Below are 15199 nucleotides of genomic sequence, written 5' to 3'. Positions count from 1 at the left end.
TGGAGGAAGTGGCCAAAATTCCAGCAATTTATTGTGAGAAGCTTGTGGAAGGCTACCCAAAACGCTTGACCCAAGTTAAACAATTTAAAGGCAATGCTACCAAATATTAACAAAGTAATGTAAGTAAACTTCTGACCCACTGGGAATGTGATGAATGAAATAAAAGCTGAAATAAATCATTCTCTCTACTATTAATCTGAAATTTCACATTCTTAAAATAAAATAGTGATCCTAACTGACCTAAGACAGGGAATGTTTTATAAGATTAAATGTTTGCTAACTTCAGTTATCTTGTTAGTTGCAGAATAGTTAGTGGAAGAATAGTTAGCTAGCTATATAGTTAGTTAGCTTGTTATTTTCAGAGTAGCTAGTTAGGTGGCAGAATAGTTTATTAGCTAGCTAGATAGATAAATTGTTTGTTGCAGAATAGTTAGAGGCTGAATAGTTAGTTAGCTTTTTAGTGGCAGGTTAGTTAGTTAGCAAGCTAGCTAATTAGCTTTTTTAGTGGAAGAATAGTTAGTTAGCTAGTTAGTTAACTAGCAACCTGAATAATAATTCAGACTTTTAAAGATAACTCTATCACCCCCTTGAGTATTGAGGTTTGTTACCATTACAATCATGCAAGAACACATGTTGTGTATGTACAGTGGGGTCACAAGCTTGTAATTTATTGGCAATTCATTTCTGTGATCGCATACTTGCATAGAGTATGTTTCTGGCAACAGTTTCTATGGTCTCAAATCAACTTTTGTATTGTTTGACTGTAGGTTCTTATTGAACACATTGGGAATCTGGACCGGGCTTATGAGTTTGCTGAGCGCTGTAATGAGCCGGCAGTGTGGAGTCAGCTGGCTAAAGCACAACTGCAGAAAGGTCTTGTGAAAGAAGCCATTGACTCATACATAAAAGCTGATGATCCCTCAGCTTACATGGAAGTGGGACAAGCTGCAGCACAAAGCGGTGAGAACCCATTTTAAAAAAGCACCTAAATGATCACAAATGACTTTATTCTTTCTTTTAATGTTTTGAGGATAATGTTGTGGGTTTTTATTGCATTATCCTCAGGAAACTGGGAGGACCTTGTCAAATTTCTGCAGATGGCCCGTAAGAAGGCCCGTGAATCATACGTGGAGACTGAGCTGATCTTTGCCCTGGCCAAGACTAACCGTCTTGCTGAACTAGAAGAGTTTATCAATGGGCCAAACAATGCACACATCCAACAAGTATGAGTCCCCCTACTTCAGTTTAGCATAGAGAGATGTTATGCTTTGCTGGATATTGTTTTATAATTTAATTTCGGCCACAGTTTTGTTGTAAATGTCAGATCTTTAACTCATTTTCTCCTTTTCTACCTAGGTTGGTGACAGATGCTATGATGAGAAGATGTATGAGGCAGCTAAACTACTTTATAACAATGTATCCAACTTTGGCCGCCTGGCATCCACTTTGGTGCATCTTGGGGAGTATCAGGCTGCTGTTGATGGGGCCCGCAAAGCCAACAGCACAAGAACCTGGAAAGAGGTCAGTTTACAAATTTTGATATGATTTTCACATTAGTATCCTACCATTATCAAATTTTATGCTTCAGTAAAAGCATTTTCAGTAATGGGTTACCATTTTGTTGTTAAAGGGTTTAATGCTTGTGTTTCTTGTTTTTGACATTGATGGTACATTACTGAAAAGGATTTTCTTTGGTCATAGGTTTGCTTTGCCTGTGTTGATGGGAAGGAGTTCCGTCTGGCTCAGATGTGTGGATTGCATATTGTCGTTCATGCAGATGAACTTGAAGAGCTCATCAACTACTACCAGGTTTGCCTGAGAACTATGACAGAATTATAAGTAATGGAAAGATCGACACATTTTAACCTCCTGAGACCTGAACTTTTTTCTTCTTTCCACAAGAGCCTCCTTAGTGTCTGTCAGTCTCAAAACCCAGCAGGGCTGACTGCTATTTTTTATATTTGATTCCTCCATCAGGATCGTGGTTATTTCGAGGAGTTGATCACCATGCTGGAGGCAGCGCTGGGGCTGGAGCGTGCTCACATGGGCATGTTCACAGAACTGGCCATCCTCTACTCCAAATTTAAACCACAGAAGATGAGGGAGCACCTGGAGCTCTTCTGGTCCAGAGTCAATATTCCCAAGGTCAGAGAGCTATGAAATGTCTGTCTGCATATAATATGCATTGATTGACATGAATGGATTTTATATTTTTAGAATGTTAATGTGCTCGCAGGCCAAACAAACTGTCATCAAAATAGTAAATGCATTATATCTTGTTTCTTGCACTCTTTTGTATCTCTGTATACATGCAGCATTCTGAATTGTTTAATATTAATTGATTAAATTAATTGATGTTGTGCAGGTTTTGAGGGCAGCTGAGCAGGCTCACCTGTGGGGAGAGTTAGTCTTCCTGTATGATAAGTATGAGGAGTATGACAACGCCATCATCACCATGATGAACCATCCTTCAGATGCCTGGAAGGAGAGCCAGTTCAAAGATATCATAACCAAGGTATTGTCACACTTTGCACCTCAACATTGGTGTATTCTTATGTAATCTTATGTTTTACCTTTTAAAGTCAATATGAAACATTTTCAACCAATATTACTTCTGTTATATGATGTATGCTTGAGTGAATCAATTCAGTGAGAAAAATATGTAGGGTGGAACTCATTTTTATTTATCCGTATTTGGTTGGATTGTGAAAAGTGGGGTGTTCTGTACCAGAATAGAGCCATGTAGTTGGTGGTTTCAGAGGCGGAGCAAGTAATGTTTTGATGAAAGATCAAAAGACCCTTTTTTTCCCCTCAAGTAAATAAGGTAAATTTTGATGTAATGTTGACTTTGAAACTGCATGGGAACTATAATAACTTGTTTGTTTGTTTGTTTGTTTATATATATATATATATATATATATATATATATTGCAGGTGGCTAATGTTGAGCTGTATTACAAAGCGGTCCAGTTCTATCTGGAGTTTAAACCTTTGTTACTGAATGACCTGCTGATCGTACTCTCCCCACGGCTTGACCACACTCGCGCGGTCAACTTCTTCAGCAAGGTACTGTGTGTAAACCTCTCCATACCATTACTTCTCTATTAAAATCAACCATTAGCTGGGAACCTCCTCTAAATTTGATGGGGGGTTTTTTGTGTTTAGGTCAAGCAATTGCCATTGGTGAAACCATACCTGAGATCTGTACAGAACCATAACAACAAGGCTGTAAATGAAGCACTAAATAATCTCTTCATCACAGAGGAGGATTATCAGGTAGGAAGCTCGTCCGGTCCACACAGTGTCCTCCCAAAACTTGTGCAGGCGGCCCTGTCCCAAATGGCACCCTCAACCCTTGTGGTCCTTTTTGGAATCCAAACTTTGGTGAAAGTTTAGACTCTAGACTTCAAATGCCATTTTGGTTAAGTATCATCTGTAATGCTGCATATATTTTTGGGTGGTAGTCCACAGCACTGTGGGACTTGGAAAAGGGTTCATCCCAGGTGCAAAGTGGGGGTATGGTCTTGTGGACTTCATTGATGCAGGCTAGCAAGTGGCTTATTTGGGACATAGCCTTATTTCTTACAAAACTGTCTCTTAAAGGAATATTCGGGTTCAATACAAGTTAAGCTCAATCAACATCATTTGTTTCATAATGCTGATTAGCACAAAAATTAATTTCAACTTGCTCCTTTTCTTTAAAAAAAGCAAAAATTGAGGTTACAGTGAGGCACTTACAATTGAAGTGAATGAGGCCAATTTTTGGAGGGTTTTAAGGCAAAAATGTGAAGCTTATAATTTTCTAAAAGCACTTCCATTAATTCTTCTGTTAAAATTCATGTATTTGTTGAGCTGTAAAGTTATTTAAATTGTCATTTTTACAGTCATTTTAGGGTTTTATGGTTTGTTGACATTACATCATCATGGCAACGAAGTTGTAAAATTGGCTATAACTTTACACATAAAAGGTTAGTAAGTGATTTTATTACACTTAAAGCATGTTTACACGCATATTGTTTATATCTTGTGGCTATACTTTTGAAAAAGTGAGTATTTTAACATTCAAAAATTGGCCATTGTAAGTGCTTCACTGTAACCCAGATTTATGGTTTTTTTTTAAAGAAAAGGAGGGGCAAGTCAAAATAAATTTTTATGGTAATCAGCATTATGCCACAAATCCTGTTGATTGAGCTTAACTTATATTGAATCCGGAATATCCCTTTAAGCCCAAAGGATACTTCGTCCAAAACCGAAGTATTCTTTGGGCTTTAGTTGGCTGGTTTTCACCCCTTGTCTTCCTCATTTGTTTTTCACAGGCTCTGCGCACATCCATCGATGCCTATGACAACTTCGACAACATATCTCTGGCTCAAAGCCTTGAGAAGCACGAACTCATCGAATTCAGGCGAATCGCTGCCTACTTGTTCAAAGGCAACAACCGCTGGAAGCAGAGTGTGGAGCTCTGCAAGAAAGACAAGCTCTACAAGGTCTCCGCCTTAGTCACATGCAACATCAAACTGAGCATTTCACCCAGTTTTTGGAAGACTCCATTATAACCAAAAGCTTCTTTTTTTTCGCAGGATGCAATGCAGTACGCTTCAGAGTCGAAAGATACAGAGTTGGCTGAGGAGCTGCTGCAGTGGTTCTTGTTGGAGGATAAGAAAGAGTGTTTTGCCGCCTGTCTCTTCACCTGCTACGACATGCTGAGGCCCGATGTGGTGCTGGAGACCGCATGGAGGCACAACCTCATGGACTTCTCCATGCCCTACTTCATCCAGGTCATGAGGGAGTACCTCACCAAGGTGAGTCTCCACCCAATGGATCTGATGGATTCGTGGGTGAATACATTTTGGGATGGTGGATATTTTATGGGGCTTTTCCACTGCTCGGTACAGCTCGACTTGACTCGACTCTGCTCGCTTTTTGGGGGTTTTCCACTGTGGATAGTACCTGGTACTTTTTTTAGTATCATCTCGGTCGAGGTTCCAAGCGTGCCGAGCCGATACTAAATGTGACGTCAAAACGCTGCAGATCACTGATTGGTGAGAGAGAATCGTCACTACCAGCGTCACTGGATTTGTGACACAGGACATCAACCTGCTAGTTTTAAAGTTAGCAACAGCGACAGCAATATCATTTGTTCACGTGACTTTCGAATTGTGAAAAGAAATGGCTGTGCGTAAAACCACGCCGTGGTCAATAAACGAGGTGCAGACGTTCCTCTCGTTAGCTACGAATGAAACGACGCGAAACGAAAAAGTCTTTCAGGAAGTGTCTCAGTTGTTGGCCGCACACGGCTACTGCTGGACCTACCAACATTGTAGGGAAAAGTTTAAAAAACTTAAGTGACTACAGAACCATCAAGGACCACAACAGCCGGAGTGGTTCAAACAGAAGAAAGTGGAAGTGGTTCGACCAAATGGACACTATCTATGGCAATAGACCGGCGAGCAATGGGAGGGAGAGTGCCCTGGACTCGGCCACGGTGTTGTTGGAGTCCACGATGGAGGATGGTACATTTTGTTACGTTAACTCTATATTCTGCTTGAAAGCTTCACTTTATTGAGTTGACCAGCTACTGGAAAGCTTGCTTCTAAAACAACCAGGCCAATTTAACAGTTATACTTGTGTAAAATCACCATGCAACAACTGCTTTATGCAGCACAATGAGCTAGTAGCTAACAGCTAGCAGTCGTGTTATTGTTTATGGTCAGTAATGTTTATGTCGCGTTTAAGATGATGTCACGGCAGTAGAGGCGGCGCAACTATGACGATCAGCCTATAATCCCACCCACGTTGAGGCGGCACTAAACTGCAGTGGAAAAGCAAGCTCAGAAAAGTAAAGCGAGCAGAGTCGAGTCGAACCGTAACGTGCAGTGGAAAAGTGCCATAAGATCAAGAAGCTTTTCTAAGATCAGTTTTGGTGGAAGCACCTTAGCTATATTCCAAAACATTATGAGCCGCCTTGCTGTCTACTGCCTACACAGACAACTGCCTATGATGCCTTAAAATACTGTCTAGGTAGGCAGCTCACTGTGTTTTGGAACAGAGATAAAGTCTGCATCCTTTTTCCATTTTATTTACATAATTTAAAGACTTTTTCTACACATTTTGTCACAGCATGTTAAGTTTTATAAAGTTTTGTTTCTGCTGTTACCCATGAACATTGTCAGACCTGACAGAGTGTATGCAGTTTGTTTCACTAGTCTGTTAATAGAAGTAGAAAAGGCCAGATTACTAAAAAGTAGTTGAGAGACAGAGGACATTTTATTTATATCTTCTGATTTCCTGCTATTGATTTCTTTTAACACGTCTGGTGATTTCTGCATTTGTTCTCTGCCTGCTATTTCAGTGCTGGACTGTTAAGTTTTGCTTTTTTTGCTTAAGCTGCCACTCTTAAATTCCCTTTCAGGTTGATGCAATTAAGGAAAAGGTGAAGGTTCTCTCTTATTCCATCCTTAACCCTTGTAGTTTGGAAGACTGAAACTTTGGAGAATCTGCATGAGTTCTTCCCTCCCATATCACTCTGCTGCTTTTAAATACACACCTTAACTAGACTTTCCTCGAGTTTCTTCTAGATTACTGACCTTCTCGTATGCCAGATGCTGTGGTAGTGAGCCTCAGACCTAGAGATGATAGTTAGCTGCAATTAGCTGATGAACGGTACTAAACTGCCTTTCGCAGTGGATCTGGAGTCATCCCGTTGATTGTCCTCATTGTAATTTAGAGGAGAAAGATTTTACAAAGTGTATTTTTTTTTTTTTAGGGCTGTCAAATTTAACTCATTATTAACTTACAGAAATATTCTGGGTTTAATGCAAGTTAAACTCAATCGACAGCATTTGTTGCATTATGTTGATTACCACAAATTAATTTAAAAAAGAGCAGAAATCTAGGATATTGTCAGGCACTTACAATAGAAGTGAATGGGGCCAATCTGTAAATGTTAAAATGTAAAAAGGTTTTGAAGGTATAGCCACAAGATGTAAACAAAATGCGTGTTTGTTAACTTGATTGTAGCCTGATAAAATTGTCGACTTACCTTTTCTGTGAAGAGTTATATCCAATTTTATAACATTGTTGCCATGACAACGTAACCCCAATGTAAACCTTGTAATCCTGGGAAATTTTGTAAAAATGATATAAACAACTTTACAGCTCAAATAATACACAGGATTTAACTGAAGAATTAATGTAAGTGCTTGTATAAAATTATAAACTTAACATTTCTCCCTTTTTAAACCCTCCAAAAATTGGCACATCCACTTCCATTGTAAGTGCCTCACTGTAACCTTGTGTTTTGTTTTTGTTTTTTGTGGTAATCACAAATGCCAGAAATGTTGTCAATTGAGCTTAACTTGTATTGAACCCAGAATATTAATTTAAAGATATTAATTCATATGTTAAACACATACATTTTTATTAATATTTGTAGTTATTTTTTTTAGCTTTAGTACAATGACAAGGTAAAACCCAATTATTTAAAGAACATGTCTAAAGTAATGTTTACTATTTTTCTCACACTAATGGGTATTAAAACATGAAAATATTTAGCTTTCTTTATATTTTATTAAGGGATGTCCCTTGAAAGGGCAAGTTGAGGGTCATTGGCATCAATATGTTTGAAAACCCCTGAACAAGACGTTCACACCGAATGGATTTTTGCATCTGTTTGCGCTGTTTTTTTGTTTTCTACTTCACACTGGAGCACCATGTTTTTTGAGATGATGTGTCAAGTTAAAAAGAACTTTAACCTTTAAAATCCCCATCTCAAGACACCTGTGTTGTTTATTCACTGCGCAGTGTCTAGCTTTTTTAGCGCATTAACGCGTTAGGTCTGAATGGTCCCTTTGAATCATAGTTCATCAGCTAATTCAGTTGTAGACTTAAAATGTGATTTAGTTGAAAGTAAAATGAGAGCAAAATGAAGTGACCACATTTTCAGAAGTATTTGTATTTATACCATTTTTCATACTGAATTGTTTTTCTTTAAACGGAGTGGTGCATGGTTGCTCCACTTGCTTTCCATCTAAAATCTAGCGACAGTAATGAGAAAGTGTGGTCACATGAACAAAACCGTTGTATGCTGTAGATCTTTTGCAAGCATGTGTTTTACAGTGTTAGTAGCACCCTTGAAAGATCAGGGAACATGGCTGTTGGCTTTGCCTGCCTCTGGAAGCCGTGAATGGCTGTATACACCATCTCACCCTGCCACACCTTCACTTTTACTCTGCCTTTCTCTCATGCACTCTTTTTAACATAGGAATAACAAACTACACTTTGGCATGATTTCTCCCTTTCAACAAAACTTCGTCTTGCCGATCTCTTTTACGCCTGCTCAACAAAATTTTATATATAACTTTTCAACGTTGACACCAGCTCTGTGTAGAGAACTGAACCCAAATGCAACATTTAAAAGTTTTTTTTTTGTTGTTTTTTTTTCACCTGTAAATGAAAATTCTTTAACCTCATGTACTAGAAATAAATCCAAACTGCTTTGGAACAACATTGAGAGTGATTAAATGATGACAGAATTTTCATTTTTGGTGAACAATTCACTCAAGGGATGGGTTAGACATACAGGAGACACCAGGGGCGGACTGGCCATAGGGAGAACCAGGAGTTTCCCCGGTGGGCCGGCCCTGTTTTGGGTGATAAGCTGAAACGGGCCACACAGCGACAACCCCCCCCCACCCTCACCTCCGCTCAACAACTCTTGGGCCGGTTTCTCTTCCCAGTTCGCCCCTGGGAGACACCCTACTATTTTTATCTTAGTTTTCCCATGTTTGTGAGCTATTATAGATTTCTGTTAAGACTTATGAAGTTTCTGTTTGTATGCTACACACAATTACTTTCTTATTTTCAAAGCACCTGTCCAATGAGCAATGTTCTCTCATTAAGTTTCAGATCTTTCACACAGCATTTTTAAGAATGACATCAAGTTTTTACTAACATACTGTAGCAGTTTGAATAAGAGGGTTCTGTTTTCTACATATGCACTGTTAAAAGGGATACTGACTGACTGTATGGGGGGGACCATCTACTTTTAGTCCCATGCCTTTTTTGTTATTTATTGAAGTACAGAGGACATATAAAGCCATAGTGATCATGATTCCATGTGATGTTGGTAAATAGAATGCTGATTTGATTGGGAAGTGTTTGTCATCAGGTATGGAGTGCCATGGCAAGGAGCTTGTGCCCTGAGTCCTGCTTTGAAAGCGTGTGCACCTTGTATTAAGTTTGGCTTTGTGCATCTCCCATGAATGGTCCCATCCATCAGTCATTACCCCTTTCTTCTGAGTATTGACCTTTTTCTCATTTTTTTCTCTTTTATTCTCCCTCTCCTTCATTCAGATTGATAAGTTGGATGCTTCAGAGTCTTTAAGGAAAGAAGAAGAGCAGCTTACAGAGGCACAACCCATTGTTTATGGTAGGACATGTGCACTACTGCTCATTAAAAATTTTGTGAAATGGCACGAAAACTATTTATGTGCTGCTTGATATAAACATTAAAGACATAAGAGTATTGTATTTCCCCACTCCAAATAGTGGTGGAGTGATATGGGTTTTTCACTGGCCGATGCTCACATCTAGAGAGCAGGGTGGCCAGTAGCCAATATAATGTAGACATATGAATGTACAAATGTTGCCATTATTAACATTTATTTTACATATTATGTATAAGGCTGCCTATTTATCGTGTTAATTCAGTACAAAAAATCAGCGCATTCAAAAAACTAACACAATTATGACCCATGACTGTATGTATATTCCGTATTAAGGAATATTATTTCCAACTATTTCAAGCAATTCAAGCATGATGTACCACCTTAATGTTTTTGCGACTCGAAATCAGCAGGTGGCAGTTAAGGCAAATCCAGCTTTAGAGGGAATGCACAGCTGGACAGCAGAGTGCAGGGGTCTTAGAACGCATTTTATTGAACTTTTAAACTACATTTAACTTGTAGCTTATTAGGGGTCCAAGCACCGAAGGTGCTGGAACCCTATTGTATTTGTACTGATTTTCTTATTCTTTTTTTTTTTCTTCCCTAAAAGTGTCTGGGAGTCAGAAACTGTAAGGCCCAGAGATCTCATACTTGGTGGGATGGTCCCAAATCCCACCTACTACTCAGGCAAGCGAAATTACATGCGCCCGGCATTAGTTAGCGCTATTATAAGCACATTTACGTTTTCGCTCATAAAAATAACAATTTCCGGCATTTAGAATTTTCCCGGAAACCTACTTTTTCAAACTCCTTCAGGCCGTTTTTATGATTTGCACAACATTTTGGCATGTATCATGTAGAGACCTTCCTGACCAAAAGTGGTTTTGATTTTTGATTTTTCAATTAATTTGGCAGATATAAGTGGATAAAATATTTGGCCGTGGCCCATTTTTACTAAATGGCCTATATCTCCTTAACGCAAAGTCCAATTTGCATTAAACTTTGGACATATTAACAACAGGACATTTTGAGGATGCATACAATATTTAGCTGAATTCCGCCAATAGGTGGCGCTATAAAAAAAAAATCTGTAACTGCTACCGTTTGATCGAGGAGGTTGAAATTTGGTGTGGTGGTGCTTTAGTACAAGTGCTGACATATCCTAAAATATCAAGTGGACAAGTCAACAAACAGCAGCAAATCAAATTTCAGGGTCCCTATAGGCTGTAATTAAAAGTCTTGATTTCTCTGATTCTTTCAGTAACTTCTTCCAAAACTATTGGTCATGTGTTTGTCCATTTTAATAAAACAACATTACGGCATTTTGAATTTTCTCAAATAAAAAAGCTACTTTTTTATTTCATCCTTGGCCTTTTGTACAATTTGCACGAAATATGGCATGAATCATCTAGAGACTCTCATGACAAAAATATTTTTTTTTTTTCTGATTTTTGATTTAATTCGTTTAGCAGATATAGGCCAATAACTTTTGGGCGTGGACCATAATGACTTAATGACTTGTGAAGCAATGTACAAAATTGTTACACATTGTTGCCAGGACAATCCAAGGACGCATGCCAAATTTAATCCATTTATGATAATAGAGGAGTGCTATTATTAAATAAAATAAATTACCAGTTATTTGGTACACATAGGCACCAGTACAATCTGATAACACATGCCAAATTTCATCAATTTACAATGCTAGGGAACGCTATTACTAAAGACAATCAAATCTATTAAAATGTATCTTAAGCATTCAAAGGATCTGTGCTGTCAGACTTGGCAATTATGGCCAAATTTAGCCCATTTTTCCAATCCTGCTTGAGCCACGATAATTGTCGGCTATATTTGTAGTTTGTTGTATTTAGAATTATTTTGATTAACATATATTGATGTGTTAATTAATTGTGATTAATTTAATTGTATAATTTATTTGATTTAAAAAATTGGCGAAAAAAAATATGATCAAATTCACACTTGTTTTAATGGAAACATAAAATGTGCGTTATCCATCAAGGCTGTTGGTAGTTTTTGGGACTGACACAAGTAGAACTAACCCTTAAGTTTATCAGCAAAAATATATTGTAATTTATTCTCTTACTAACACTGTAACACTGGCTGTAGTAAAACACCATATCAAACAGAAATATGTATAGAGGCAGCTACTTAAAGTGATAGTTTACCCAAAAATGAAAATTCAGTCATTGTTCACACACCCCTGTGCAGTTATAACCCCATATGACTTTCTTTCTTTTTCTTAACACAAAGGGAGAAATTGTGAAAAAATGTTGTCCTCAGTGATGTAAAAAAATGGCAGTTTATGGTGACTACCTCTTCAAGCTTCAAAAGAATGCAAAAGTATAGTTCAGAAGTCTAATAAATTATTCCATGAGTCTCATGATTGTTCTGAAAGCTTATAATGAGGTTTGGTGAGAAACAAACCAAAATCTAATGTATTTTTTTAGTGAAACTGTTGCTCTCCTCAGCACGTTCATGAGACTGCATGAGATGCAGTAATGCATACTGCAGTATCCCACGCGAGATGGGGCGTTCAAGTGAAAACTCGTTTTGTTTATCTAAAAACAAGTCCGCCACAGTGATGGTAACAACAGAACACAACACAGCTGCAAACAAACCAGAGAACAGAACTTACAAACATGTCTGATGAGTTTTTAGTAGGAGAATAGATGCATTTCTATGCCCAGCCTTATTTGTTTGAAACAGTACTCAGAAATCAAACAGTAACAGTATAAGGACGGGCAAGGAGGAGGCTGGAACCGGCTGAACAGTAAACATAAACTTTAATGAAATGAACTTAAAACAACATAAAACATAAGGACACAGACACATATGCAACGTGACCGCGTGTGTCTCTCTCGAACCGGCATCTCCGGCTGCCCCTTATCTCGCTCTCCTGCTAATCAGCACCGTCTGTGCTCAATGATGGCCCGGCCATGCCCTCCTCCTCATCACACAAACTAAGAGGGATTGAAGAGGTTGAAGAAGCCACAGTCACACCGTATCCTAACCTGACGGCAAACGGCACACGATAAAAGGTATCTTTTCTATGTTAATCAAGAGTTTTTGTCCTAATCAGCCATGACAAGCAATGGTACATTTTGTCACTCGCTTGGTTTCTATTTGCGGCATCACGCTGTGTAACCCGGTCTGCTGTGAGCTGGCACCGGTCCAAAATCGTTCTCAAAACAATATATTAAAGCCAGCATCTCATGAGCCGGTTAAAAACTACTTGATTTTGGCCAAGAATGTTGCACCGACTGAATGTTTTCGCTGAGGTCTCTTCAGGCGGAGGTCTGTCTCTCACAAACAAACACACACACACACACACACACACAGGTTCAGAATGGAGAAGAGGTGGCAGACATTCCTGCCTCTTCTGTCCCTCTCAGTTTCATTGAGTACTCTGTTTCAACAAAAAAGGCTGGGCATAAAAATACATCTATTCTCCAACTACAAACTCATCATACATGTTTATTAGTAAGTTCTGTTCTCTGGTATGTGTGAAGCTGTGTTGTGTTCTGTTGTTTCTATCGCTGTGGCAGACTTGATTTTAGATAAAGTGATTTTTCGCTTGAACGCCCCATCTCACGAGCTATACTGCTCTCGTGCAGTCTCATGATCGCGCACAGGAGAGCAACGGTCGGTCAACAGTTTCACTTAATAATACATTAGATTTTGGTTTATCACCAAACCTCATCGTATGATTTCAGAACAATCTTGAGACTCATGGAATAAGCAATTAGACTTCTTTTGAAGCTTGAAGAGGTGGTCGTCATAAACTGCCATTGTATGACATAACTAAGCACAACATTCTTTCACAATTTCTCCCTTTGTGTTAAGAAACCCTTTGTGTTGGGTGAACTATCCCTTTAACTACCTTAAACTAAATCCACTGCAATTTTGGTTGTTTTTACATGACGCCACAATGGTCAACTGAGTGAAGTTGGAGTTTTCATTAAATTCGAGTTTCCAACATGAATACAGTTTTGTTTTTAAGGAAACTTTAATGACACTCTAACATGACGTGATCGCAGCATTAACCATTTATCAAGAGGCTGTAGAAAAACCTGAAGTGTATTTCAATGTTTTTTTTTGTTTTTGTAATAATGCTCTCGTTTTTGAGTGTTAAATCAAATTATTTTTTTCCAGGCACACCCCAGCTGATGCTCACCGCAGGCCCTAATGTTGCAGTACCCCCACAGCAGCCTTACGGCTATGGCTACCCCACAGCGCCTGGCTATGGCCAGCCCGCACAGCCCGGCTTTGGCTATGGCATGTAAAGCCCTCCTGCCCACAGCTGTCCATCCATCTCTCCTCAAGTTCTCTAGAAACTTATTGTGGTCTATTCACAAGCTTATATAAAGTAAAGAAAAAAAAAAAGTTATGCGTTTTTAAATTATTTTCCTTACAATGCAATGAAGGACTTGTGTTGTCAAAACAAAATAATCAGACCACATTTTTTTTTTTTTTTTTTTGTTTTGTTACATTCCATATTTAAGACTACTTGTATCACTAGTTTTCTTTTTTTTTTTTGTGAGCTGATTTTTAATGGGGGCAAAGGTTGTGTATGTAAATGTTGTGAAGCATCTGATTTGCACTCTGTTGTGAGAGGAAACTAATGTAGAATCTCTTAATTTTGATGTATGTGAAAAGCTTACACTGTCAGTCTGTTTAATGCATTTCATTATTGTATATTCTGAAAAAGGTTAAAACAATATTTGAACATGAATGTGTGTATCCATGTGTACATTTAGATAACACTAAGTAATAACCTGATGTTCTACACAAATATGTAGCTGTATGTCGATTTTAAGCGCATACAGATATGAATATAGTAAACAATTTTAATCCCTTAGCCTAAACCGGTTCCCCGATTGACCTCGTAGTTCTTAACATCTCATTCACTCCATGTGTAACAGGTGACCTTTCCTTGTATTGAATACAGTGCTCTTTCTTGTGTGAATCCATTTCCAGAAATGAGCAAGGGATACATTGATTTTTTTTCTGACTGCTCTGTGTTTACTCATCTGTGTATTGAGGTTTGTGTGTGCCAGGTGTTGTGGTATTCTAGCTCACTATTTGAAGTGTACAGAAGAATGAATAACACAAATGAATACCAATGCTTGTCCTATGAGATTTGTGTGCAATCTGGAGATCAGAAATTGGGGAGTAAATTTCCAAGATTGTGATTATTTGGGTGGCTTGCTTGTAAATGGGCAATATTAAAATGAAACTACTTCATTCTCCATTATACTGTATATCTTGCCACTCAATTTTTCCATAAGTTATGTTACATCAGACAATAAGAGTTGAATTTAAATTGATCTTCATAATTTAGAAATTAATATACACATGCTTGTTTTATCAATCTATAACAAAGCAGCCTTAGAAAAGGTGTCTAGAATTCAAAAATAGATTTATAGACGTCTATCAATACAGTCACACTGAAAAAGGACATTAACTTATTTAAGAAGTCTACTGAGTAAATCAATAGTGTGCTGGAAACTAGCATGAAGTCAGCTACTGTAGTTCACGATCATATTCCCAGAAGCTCGGTTGTCAAAATAAAAGTCCGGCCTTAATAACAATTGCCTCAGAAATCATTCAAAACTTATTTTCCTATTATTTGGCTCATTGAGTAAAATTAATCAACTAAGCTCACAAGCCATTTTGTAATGTTCTGAATTAAATATTATATAATGTAAGTACATTCACAGATGAAATAAAAC

At 38.1% G+C, this 15199-nt stretch overlaps 1 protein-coding gene across 4 annotated transcripts in view; it reads left to right on the top strand.

The window, feature by feature from the left end:
- Positions 1-15058, top strand: part of cltcb (clathrin, heavy chain b (Hc)) — a 38494-nt gene extending 23436 nt beyond the window's left edge. The window contains exons 21-34 of one of the 4 annotated variants that reach the window (XR_007895366.1): positions 768-960; positions 1066-1223; positions 1357-1521; positions 1702-1809; positions 1978-2145; positions 2366-2515; positions 2935-3066; positions 3166-3276; positions 4317-4487; positions 4581-4802; positions 6413-6433; positions 9355-9430; positions 10057-10133; positions 13620-15058. Coding sequence is in view for 2 of the 4 variants with exons in the window: in XM_051679197.1 (XP_051535157.1) it covers positions 768-960; positions 1066-1223; positions 1357-1521; positions 1702-1809; positions 1978-2145; positions 2366-2515; positions 2935-3066; positions 3166-3276; positions 4317-4487; positions 4581-4802; positions 6413-6433; positions 9355-9430; positions 13620-13750 (1806 nt within the window). In the remaining 2 variants the exon portion in view is untranslated. The remainder of the gene's footprint in view (positions 1-767; positions 961-1065; positions 1224-1356; positions 1522-1701; positions 1810-1977; positions 2146-2365; positions 2516-2934; positions 3067-3165; positions 3277-4316; positions 4488-4580; positions 4803-6412; positions 6434-9354; positions 9431-10056; positions 10134-13619) is intronic. The other 3 variants (XR_007895367.1, XM_051679197.1, XM_051679198.1) reach the window with 3 other exon arrangements.
- Positions 15059-15199: the final 141 nt, after the last annotated feature.

Source organism: Myxocyprinus asiaticus, chromosome 39, assembly GCF_019703515.2.
Source record: "Myxocyprinus asiaticus isolate MX2 ecotype Aquarium Trade chromosome 39, UBuf_Myxa_2, whole genome shotgun sequence".
Taxonomy (NCBI): Eukaryota; Metazoa; Chordata; class Actinopteri; order Cypriniformes; family Catostomidae; genus Myxocyprinus; species Myxocyprinus asiaticus.
This window is presented reverse-complemented; position numbering and strand designations above follow the sequence as displayed.